At 42.8% G+C, this 11,614-nt stretch overlaps 1 protein-coding gene and 1 pseudogene across 4 annotated transcripts in view; one reads left to right on the top strand and one right to left on the bottom strand.

Annotated features, from left to right (window-relative positions):
- The window catches only part of Cysltr2 (cysteinyl leukotriene receptor 2), a 45,083-nt gene extending 35,748 nt beyond the window's left edge, over window positions 1-9,335 (top strand). For all 4 annotated transcript variants that reach the window (XM_008824408.2, XM_029559269.1, XM_029559267.1 and 1 more), the window contains one exon: window positions 7,609-9,335. In XM_008824408.2, coding sequence (XP_008822630.1) covers window positions 7,652-8,617 — 966 coding nt within the window. In that variant the 5' untranslated portion in view covers window positions 7,609-7,651 and the 3' untranslated portion in view covers window positions 8,618-9,335. The remainder of the gene's footprint in view (window positions 1-7,608) is intronic.
- Window positions 1,106-2,643, bottom strand: LOC103726777 (annotated as a pseudogene).
- Window positions 9,336-11,614: the final 2,279 nt, after the last annotated feature.

Here is an 11,614-nt window from a genome sequence, read left to right as displayed (position 1 = left end):
GTCCCCTCTGTGTGCTGACCCTGAGGAAATACCTCCCAGAAGACTTTACCACAGTGATGCTGGTCTCTTGTTACTTATAGCTGATTTTACAGCCCAAGCTAACCAGCATCAACTGTCCCAGTAAAGCAAAGGTTTTACTTCAGGTTCTGGTCTCTTCTTAATCACAGCTGATTCTTCAGCACCAGCCAACCAGAACCCACAGATATGTAATCCAAAATCTCACACGAATAGCTCTGATAGTCTCTGCTTCCCTTTGAAGCTTCACAAGTCGGGCCTCCATTGTCTACAACTCTTTCAACATAACTATTCCAAGCTCCACTGCAACAAACTCTGAGCAAACAATGGCTTTTCCAGCCCAAAGTTCCAAACACTTCCACAGTCCTCCCAAAAACACCAAGGTCAGGTCTGTCACAGCAATACCCCACTTCTGGTACCAATCTCTGTCCTAGTTTGTTCTTCATTGCTGTGACAAAATACTCTGACCAATACCAACTTGGGGAGGAAAGGGTTTATTTGTCTTATATCTCCCAGGTCGCAGTTCATCAGGGAGCCCAAGGTAGGAACTCAGGGCAGGAACCTGGGGTCAGGAGCTGGAGCACAGGCCATGGAGGAACACTGCTTACTGGCTTGCTCTCTTGGCCCCTGCTCAGCCTGCTTTCTTATGCAACACAGGCCCACCTGCCCAGGAGTGGCACCACCCACAGTGGGCTGGGCCCTCCCACATCACTCATCAAGAAAATGCCCTTCAGACATAGCCATAGGCCAGTCCAGTAGAGGCAGTTCCCCAATTGAGGCAGTTCCCCAATTAAGGCTCCCTCAACCCAGGTGTATCACGTTGACACTAAAGCTATCCAGCACACCCTCTAACTGGCACAATGAGTATAAACCCTCTTCCCTTCTCCCTCCCATCACCCTCCCTCCATAGTCCCCTATGGTACAGTTTCATCTTTATAACTTTTTCAACACTCTTGTGTATGACCAGACCTCACCCTAGCTCTAAAGCAGGGTCTCAAACTTCTGGGGAGGGCTCAACAGGGAAAAGTGGATATGGACATGCCTGGCTCCACCTCTGAAGCAGGGGACAAAGCTTCTTTCCAGCTGTGATTCAGGGATCTGGCTCAAAGTTGAAGTCCAGTCCCTCACCACCATCCATGAGGTCACTGATGATGTTATCCATATTGCACTCCAGTTCTCCATATACATATCAAGATCTAGATCCTGAGGCATTCTGTCTTGGCTTGTAGCTTCAGTAGGGGATGTGAGCACGGGGGCTCCCAAGGCCTTGGGGATGGGAGCACCTGTCATGACTGGAGGTGGTGCTATCACCGGAAGGGTGGGAACCAGGTTGCTGGGGCCTGGAGCCTCTAGGGGCTTAGGACATAGGCTGACTCTAGTGGCCAGCTTACTGGAGGAAGGCATCACACTCAGCAGCAGAAGCGTGGGAGCCTGGGACAGAATGGGATCTACCTGGGTCATGAGAACATCAGCAGGGGGTGGTGGTGTATCAAAGGTGAGCAGGGCCTGTAGAGACTGGGAGCTTGAGAAGCACCCTTCTCCTACTGACAGAGGCCCATCTACTGGGCCAAAGAGGGAGGTGCCATAGCGATGTAAGGGGCCAGCAACCCCAGGATGCTGCAAAGAGAAGCCAGAGAGACTGCTGGGAGACAGCAAGGAAGGGGGAGAAGCAAGATTGATCCCGTCCAGCAGCTCGAGATCTTCGTTGAGGGTGGGAGGGACACCCCCTGCATAGCTGCTGACCGAAGCTGGTATTTCCTCTTCCGCCAGCACCTCAGACTCTGGCCTCATTGGGAACAGCCGGGTGCTGACAGTGCTAGCATTTGAACTGCTTCGTGGACGGAAGGTTGTCCACACATCAGCTTCTTCACGATTTCGAGAACAAGGACTGCCCGACCACTTGGTGAAGTGGTCCATAGGACTCCTTGGAGTGGCGCCTTCGGGTGGAGCTGGTAGTACAGAAGGTTTCTTCTTGGAGGTTTTGCTGCGGCCCTGGAGCAGCTTGCTGCTGCTATCCGTTGAGGCGGCCCTGCGGCGGGGCGCCTTGCCACTCTTGCCTCCCTCAGGGTTCAGCATCCACCAAGAGCTCTTGCCAGTGGCCTCATTGTGAACCTTGACAAACTTGCTGTGCAAGGACAGGTTGTGGCGGATGGAGTTCTTCCAACCTGCTGAACTGTTGCTGTCACCCTTGTCCTTGAAGTAGGGCACCGTGCAGACCATCCACTCATAGATCTGGGCGTCAGCCGCTTCTCCGGGGCGCTTTCAATGGCCTGGCTGATGAGTTCTGCATATGACTGATTTCCCCAGGCATTCCGGCGGGAGCCTCCCTTCCGAGGACCTGTTACACCCCCAGGATCCCCGGCTGGGGACCCCCAGCCGGCTCTGAGAAGGCAACAGGATCTGCTCAGAGGAACCCTCCGAGTGTACCTTCTCTCCCAGGCCTGGCTCCACCTCGGACGGTTCTGGTGGCTCGGTAGGGAGCTCTGGTGTAGGAAGGGGCCAGGTGCAGGAGCGGGGACTGCTCTGGGGTTCGAGGTCGGGATCGAGGTCTATGATCGCCGCAGCCTCTGTGGTTGATTGCTTATTCTTTGGATCCACACGTGGAGTTGGACCTCTACGGCTCAGCGTTCAGTGGAGCCGGCCACAGTCCCTCACCATGCCTCCCCCAAGGGGGTAAGCACCGAGGGTCAGAAGGCACATTCCTGCCAGTCCTCAGAAAGTCACGAACTTCCCCCTCGCCCTAGGACAGTAGCCCCCAAACTGTCCCTTCCACACAGTTTTCCAATCCCCTTCCCGACTACAGCCTGCAGCCCTGGAGCTCTTCTCCCAGACACCACCTGTGACCTCTGCCTAGCTGAGGCACTTTCTGCAACCTCTCACTCAGCTTCCTGCTCTTTTAAACCAGAAGCAGCTGTAACCCCTCATACATTGTGCTCCCATCACCAACGTCTCTAAATTATTATTTATTTAGAGTTTATTTATCTCTTCTTTGAGAGTTTCATACAGGTATACTTTGAGCATTTCCATCCTTTGCTTTCCTGAACTTCTCTCAGGCCTCTGTCTGTGTTCCCCTTCCAACTTCCTATCATTTTTTTTCTTTCTTTATAGCTCACTAAATCCAATTAGTGCTGTCTATATGCACATGGGGTGTAGGCCCAGCCACTGGAACTTGAGCAATTAAGGAGAGCTGACCCTGACCTCTCAGTCACCAACTGCCAATAACTCTCAGCTAGGGGGTGGGGCATTGTGAGCTCCTCCCCTATCCACTAGGCATGCTTTTTAAAAAAAAATAAAACCTTTGAAACATTTTTAAATATATTTTAAAATAAACTGTGAAATATATTTCTATTAGTATATTTTACTTAAGTATAGTTAACTAAGGCAAGAATCAACTTTCTTTTTTATCAGCTTTTAATTACCAAACTTGATAAAAAGTTCTCATGTTAGTTTTGAATTAATTAAAATTTAAAGAATATCTAGAAATTTAATTATTTCCACTGTCCTTCTTTTCATAGGCTAAAGGAACAAATCTGTTAGTGACTACCTGTAGCAACCCAAAGATGGTTTAAACTTCCAAACACATATTATGTCTTAATTATTCTGATTTGGGGAACTGAATTTGGGAAAGGAGGAATCAAGAAAAGTTGTTCAAAGAGACATGATATGTCTTAAGTATCTAAAGTTGCTCAAAGAGACATGGTATGTCTTAAGTATCCATAGAAATAATTGTTGGTAACATTGCAAACCACAGTTAACAAGAATTACTAGGACCCTAATGTTTATTTTTGTTAAAGTAAGGAATCTTTCTGAAAATAATTTTTTTTGGTCTTTTTGAGACAGGGTCTCCCTGTAGCTCCAGCTGTCCTGGAACTTACTATGTAGACCAGGCTGGCCTTGAACTCACAGAGATCCCCCTGCCTCTGCCTCCCGAGTGCTGGGATTAAAGGCATGCATAATCAAAATTTTTTTGATTGATAAAAGAATTATTTTATATGTATTTTTCCTGCATGTATGTATCCCCGTGTGCATGGTGGTGCCCATGGAGACCAGAAAAGGGCGCCAGATGTCCTGGAATGGAGTTACGGATGGTTGTTAACCACCATGTGGGTACTGAGACCTGAACCCCTGTCTTTTGCAAGAACAGTCAGAGCTTTAATCAACGAGCCATCTCTCTAGCACCCTCCCATGAAAATGATTTAAAAGGATATTAAAAGACACAAAATTTAATAACATATTTTATTGACAACAATATTTATTTGTAAGTACATAAAATAATTGTTTTACATTAAAGACCCAAATTCTAATTTTACTTATTTTGTTTCCCATCCAAGTACTAACCAGGCCCAACCCTGTTTAGCTTCTGAGATCAGATGAGATCGGGCATATTCAGGGTGGTATGGCTGTACAATAATTTTACTTATTTTGTACATTTTTTATGTAACAATCTGCAACAGAGGTTGTTTTAACATGCCTTTATGCTTATATATCCACACACACACACACACACACACACACGTGCATTTAAAATCTTTGGCACATTTCTACTGTCCCACCAGCACCCCACCTAGACAGGCAAATGTGCTCCTATCCTTAATAAGAGAAGTTTCTCTTTGCAGTGGATAGCAGTAAAAACAGAGATGTACTGTGGCTGAAGGTGCTGAGCGTAAGTGACAGTTGAGTGTGTAGCCCTAAACAGGACATTCCTAGCACCCTCTCTAAGGCCCAGAGAGCATCAAGGAAGAGGGAAAATGTAAGAGCTGGAGGGTGGGGAGAAGGCCTGAGAAGTGCTGTGCTCCTGACATGATATAGGCATTGCAAATATCTCACAGCAGTTGCAGTGGTCTGAGCTGGGCCTGCACAAGACTGGGTCTGTGGGCAGCCAATCATGGATCCAGGAGGGGCTTGGGGATTCTTCCCCTTCCTGATGAACTATTGGCTACTGATGGATTCTGAGGGTGGGACAGTCACTGTTTTCAGTTCTGCACCCACTGATGAGGGGCTCCTGTGGATAGTTCCAAACCAGTGGTCACACAGAGTTCCCGGTTAAAATCACCAAACAAAAAGACATGAATGCAGGAAAGGGACTTAGAGGGATGGAGGTTGTATGTGTGACAAGAGTGGGAGAAAGACAGGAGTGTGGGGTGAGAGAAAACAACACATCATATACATGTATGAAATTGTCAAAGAACAAATTTAATCAATTAAAAATGTTTACAGCTTTAAAATTAAGTCCATGAAATAAAACAATGTGTATATCATATTAATTTACTCAAGAAACTTGTCGACTTCACTGTTTCTAAATAAAAATCATAATTATTGTCATATTATCTTATTTGTACTTCTTTGTATTTAGTTAACTTCCCAATATTCTAACAAAATGCCTTAGGCAATTAACAATTGGCTCAGGGTTTGAGAGGTTCCAGCTCGTGATGAAGCAACCCCACACTGGCACACATTATGGCAAGAGGATAAGGAGAAGCAAACTGCTCACCTCATCCACAAAGAAGCAGCACTAAAAATGAGCCTGAGCCCCACATGCTCCTTGGGAGGTTTACCCCTTATGACCTAGACTTCCCACTAGGTCCTGGCCTCTAAAGATCCACAGTGCTTCCCAATAGTGCCACCTTGGGGAATAAGCCTTTAATACATAGACCTTTGGGGAACACTATAATCAAACCATAGCATTCTGTATGGGCCATTTACATTAATCTGTGACCAGAAAAATCAACCTTCCCTGTTATTCCACACATTAAACATTTTAAAAGCTATTTTCTGTCTACTAGCATTTAGTTCATACAATTACATATATGTCATGTGTGTGTGTGTGTGTTTCTGTGAGCACATGGAAAGAATGTGTATTCTGCTTTTGCTGAATGAACTGTTGTTTTAGTTTTTCTGTATCCTTCCTAAGTTTCTGTCTACTTGCTCTGTCGATTGTTGAGAAACCTTAAAGTCACTGTGATTTGTTTGTCTCTCTTTTCAGTTCTGTTTTGCTTCCTGTATCTTGCTGCTCTGCTGTTTGGTGCATCCCATTTAGAACTGATATGTCTTCATAGTGAAGAGATGATCTTATCAGTAGGGAATATTCCTTAGTTTTCTGTTTTCTAGTCATTTTCTTTGCTCTTAAATCTCTTTATTTTATACTAACAGAGCCATTTCTGATTTGTTTTGAATTGAATATTTATTTTTCTATCCTTTTTCAACCTGCCAATATTGTTATTTGAGGTTAGTTCCTTATGTGTAGTATCTAGATAGGTCTTTCGTTTTTAAGTGTTCATATAACACATGCACTGCCAGTCCATTTTTTATTGGTAAATTTAGACAACTGATAGTGTATTTATTAACATATTGGGTTATATCTCCTTTTTCTATTTATATTATTTTCTTTTCTATTTCTATTCTATTTCTTTTCCTTGCTTTCATATTTGTTATCTGAACACTTAAAAATTTCATTTCAACTCATTTAATTTCTTAGTATATATTTTTTGTATATCTCTTTAGTTTATGCTATTGAATTACATAAACATGACTCATCGCAATCTATTAGCATCATTTTGTTGGTTCAAATGAGGTATAGAGGGGCTGGAGAGATGGCTCAGTGATTAAGAACACTGGCTGTTCTTGCAGAAGACCAGGGTTCAAATCCCAGCACCCACATGGCAGCTAACAACTGTCCATAACTCCAGTTCCGACAACCTCTTCTGTTCTCCGTGCCCATTGCACGACATGGGTGCACTTATCTACATGCAGGCAATACACACATACACATAAAATAAAATAATAAATAAAATAAAAAACAGATTTATAAATGAGGTCATGCATATACATAAAATAAAAATAATAAATAAAATTAAACAGATTTACAAATGAGGTGTAGAAACCTTACCCCCTTTACATGTCTTTATTTTCCCTCATGTATGATATATTCTTAAATAATTCCTCTACATTCATTTAAAACTACATCAGAAAGTATTATAGTTTTTGCTATAAGCATCAAATGTAACATAGACTCAAAAAGAAAAGAAACGCCACTGTAGTTGAATATTTTTACTTTTCATATTTGTTATTTTTTTGATACTATAAGGTTATTTAGTTTATTAATTACTTCCTGCTTAGAGAACCTCCTTTAGTTTTTCAGGGTAGGTCTGCTAGCCAACAATTTCTTAATTTTCTATCATCTGGGCAAGTTTTATTTCTTCTTCATACACACGAGGAGTATTTTTGCTAGCTACAGAACTATAGACTGAAGGGTCTGTCAGCACCTGAAAAATGTCATACGACTTCTGCTGTCTAGTGGGTGCAGGCTACAGTACTACAGAGAGGCACCTGCAACCCCACGAGCACAGCCTGAGGCTTCAGATTTAGTCAAATACATTATTGATCATTCTAAAATCTATAAATTAGGAATTTTATCATGAAATATAAAGAAGCATTCACTAAGGACATTACTGGTATGTTTCAATGTGCTTTTCAAAGAAAAGCTTGCATTTCTCTATGTGATTAAATACTACAAATATTTAATCAGTGAGCAAGAAAGAAAATGGAAATGTACAAATTAATTTTTTGTGTTTACTTCTTTTTTGCCCAATCCAGAAAGAAAACTTATACCCCAGCCTCTTTCAGCTTCATATCAGAAATGGAACTAAATAGAACCTTGGACAACACCAGCGACAGCACCTGCACCATTGGAAACTTCAAGAAAGAATTTTACCCAGTCATATACCTGATAATATTTGTCTGGGGAGCCTTGGGAAATGGCTTTTCCATATATGTTTTCCTGAAGACTTACAAGAAGTCCACATCTGTGAATGTTTTCATGCTCAACCTGGCCATTTCAGACTTCCTGTTCATAAGCACTCTGCCCTTCAGGGCTGACTATTATTTCCGAGGCTCTGACTGGAGATTTGGGGACCTGGCCTGCAAAATCATGTCTTATTCCTTGTATGTCAACATGTACACCAGCATTTATTTTCTAACAGTGCTGAGTGTTGTGCGTTTCCTGGCCACCGTACACCCCTTCCAACTCCTGCACACCACCAGCATCAGAGGCGCCTGGATCCTTTGCGGGATCATATGGGTCTTCATCATGGCTTCCTCAGCCGTGCTTCTCAAGCGTGGCTATGAGAAAAACAACGATATCCTACTGTGCCTGGAGCTGAGTTCCCTTAAACTTACCAGGCTGAAGATCATGAACCACATTGCCTTGGTGGTTGGTTTCCTGCTGCCATTCTTCACACTCAACATCTGCTACTTGTTGATCATGCGGGTCCTGTTAAAGGCAAAGATCCCAGAATCAGGTCAGCGGGCTTCTCACAGGAAGGCGCTGACCACCATCATCATTGCTTTGCTCACCTTCCTCCTCTGTTTTCTGCCTTACCACATACTGCGGACCCTCCACCTGGTGTGGTGGAGCCCCGGGTCATGTGGGGAGTTGCAGAAAGCCACCGTCATCACACTGGCTTTGGCTGCAGCCAACAGCTGCTTCAATCCTTTTCTCTATTATTTTGCTGGGGAGAATTTCAAGGATCGATTAAGGGCCATATTCAGAAAAGCTCTTGTTCAGACATCAAAGGCAAAGTGCAGCCTTCCTTTTCGTACCTAGCTCAAAAACAGAATTAAAGAGTGCAAGGAGCTGTTAGGTAGGCGTGTTCATGAATCTTGGTGGCCACCTTCATTTACTCAGTCTCCAAACTACTATTTGCGTCATTCCCAACCAGTCTTGGTTCCCAACATTTAACTGACCACAGCATCTCTTAATAAAACCTATTTCAGAAATTTCATTAATTTTCTTTATTGGTTGAGACTAAATGGGGAAGTGGGAGATAAATATCTACTACAGTCTTGCATGCCATAATGTGATAATTGGGGAAATTTTTCAAGCATGGTAGATCCTTCTTTTCTTTTGGATACTATAGCTCTCTGGCCAATCAGACTTTCAAAATTCCCGGCTTTAAGACATCCTCCCAGGTGAGGTACAGATGCCTTTAATCCCAGCACTTGGAAAGCAGAGACAGGCAGATCTCTGTGAGATGGAGGCCAGCCTAGACTACATAGCAAATTCCAGGACAGCTTGGGATACAGGGAGAGTCTGTCTCAAAACTAAGGTAAAAACAAAGCAACTTCCCAAGCATTTACAACTTTCCATTAAGGCTCCCTTTTTATTAGCTCTCTTGAGGTACAGGCAACTAACAGACCTACAAGGGGCCTCAGTGCAATTAGAAAGGACATCCCAGGAACTCAGGGGAGATTTTAACTTGAAGAAGACTTCCCTGTCATAAAAGAAGTCAGGGCCCAAACAAGGATGGTGAAAGAGGGGAGAAGGATTAATGAAAAAGAGAGTTAATATATAAGGGGAAAGAGGAATTTTATTTCACCCTGGGAGAGGGCTTTTAACATACTGAATACAGGAACACTGGGCCTTTTGCCTCCTTGTCAACGAGTTTAGGAAGAACAGGAGTGGAGGTGTGTCTGGGTCACTCTGGGGGCAGGGGAATTATGTATAGAATAGGGGAGAAGGGGAGTCATGGACATGTATCTCAGTTTTACTTTGAGCCTTGGGTTTGAGCTGATGCCTCTGTAGTCATGGTTCCTGCTCATTAACCCACCAGGATGGGGTGGCAGTTGGAATAAAGGAAGTGGCTTACAGGTTTGAGTTAAGCCTTCAGGAAAAGACTTCAGCAGAACATAGGTAGAGCATATAAACGTCCTTAATTTCTATCCACAGAAACAGGCTACAGATAACTACTAACTACTAACATGACCCTTGTGCTGTGCTCATCAGCTGAGTGCCATCCCCAAGCTGGGAAGCCTGACCAGGCACTATACATTCACAGAACCCTCACACAAAGGCTCTGACATTGCATTTCACACATGAAGAAATGAAAGCTCAGAGAAACTGAAAAGTGTGCCCAAGTTCACACAGCTAGGAAAAGTTTTAAAAGCTTCCTGAAGAATGTGGACTGGGTCCTCTCCCCGCTGCCACTCTGAAAACCCCCAGGAGCACTAGCTGAACGTCTGAGAGCTCTCTCCCACCAGGCATGTATGCTTTTCTCATCCTCATGAGAAAACCAAGGTTATCTCCTTGGAGTTGTTGAGCCCTGACACTGTGAGCGATGCAATGGGAGGGAGGCTGTTAGGCAGTCTTCATAGAAAACTAAGACTCCGGGACCTTCCTTTATTCAGCTATCAGAGTCCATGATGTAATGAATTCCTTTCATTCCCAGACAACATCTCGTCAACTTGCTACAGTTACACTCCTGACTATGAACAACAGTCAATGGCACCACGTTTCAAGGAAGAGCCCCTAACATGTCAGACACCAACAAATAAATGAGGGTGCACATGGGGACAGGTATCTTCAGTAGGAAAGACCCCAATTTTTTTTTTATCATTCTTGCATTTATATCAGAAAGCTACTGGAGATGTGTTCCTCCAAAACAAAAGTTCAAGTCAAGAAAGAAGAAAACATAGCAACCAAGAAAGCAGGAATTCAACGCAGGGGAAAAATGAAGATGATTACCAGGATTCGAAAACAGCTCAGGCAGGTTGTAGCTGGAACTACAGCTACAGTCCCCGTCAGGGGACTCCAGGAGGAACAGCTCAAAGAAGAACAAGAAACCAGCTGAAGAGGTATTTATATCTCTCTTGGAGAGTTGGGGATGAACTAGTGATAAACACATAGGAAAATACACAAGTAAAAGGAGATATCATTATGCGAGAGCATAAAGGAACAGACAAGAAGGAACACTATGTAGTTAACATTTTCACACTTCAGTACACTACGTAGCTAACATTTTCACAGAGAATAATAGCCATATAGCAATATGCTGATATAATCTTTTTCTAAAAGGCAGAGGATATGTGGGGGGGGGGTATAAGAAACTTGAGTTTCCATCTTCCATCAGAACCCAAACTAGAGACTGATAAATAGCTACACAGCATATTATTTAGCAATAGGAAGTAAATACCAGGAAAGGAGCAAAAAGAAGGGCAGGTATTGCCTCTGGGAAGGGCTTGGAGATGGGGAGTTTTTTTTTTTTAAATTAAATTATTTAATAATCACATAATTAGAAGAAGCATTTCATTACAACAGCATTGACATATTCAATAACAATTTCCAGAGCTAAGATGTATCTCTTTCAAAATTGGCTGTAAATTTTTAGGTTTACAGTTGAATTAATACAGTTATACAATATTGTACTCAGTATAAACCATGTAAGACATAAAGTTAAATGAGGTTTTAACCTTTCAAAAAGATCTCCACTTCATTATTAAAATACCCAGTTTCATACAGAAAAATTCATTTTTAATGCAATTAACACTAACTGTTTGCACATGCGTTTCTATATATCTGATTATTACTAGTCACAGTTGGTTACTTTCTGAGCTCTTGGCATCTGAGCATAGATATAAAGTCATCAGGTAGATTTCAATGGTAATGTTTTTTACATCTACTAATTATTAAGGAGCAATTTTTTATGTTTTGAAGAATTATTTTTAATTAAATATTTTAAAAAATTTTTTAGAAGAAACATTTCATTACAGCTTTATCATACTCAATAACAGTTTCCAGAGCAAAGATACATCTCTTTCAAAAGTG

Source organism: Nannospalax galili, unplaced genomic scaffold (genome assembly GCF_000622305.1).
Source record: "Nannospalax galili isolate Female #2095 unplaced genomic scaffold, S.galili_v1.0 scaffold388, whole genome shotgun sequence".
Taxonomy (NCBI): domain Eukaryota; kingdom Metazoa; phylum Chordata; class Mammalia; order Rodentia; family Spalacidae; genus Nannospalax; species Nannospalax galili.
The sequence above is the reverse complement of the archived record's forward strand: the minus strand, read 5'-3'. Positions and strand labels throughout refer to the sequence as shown.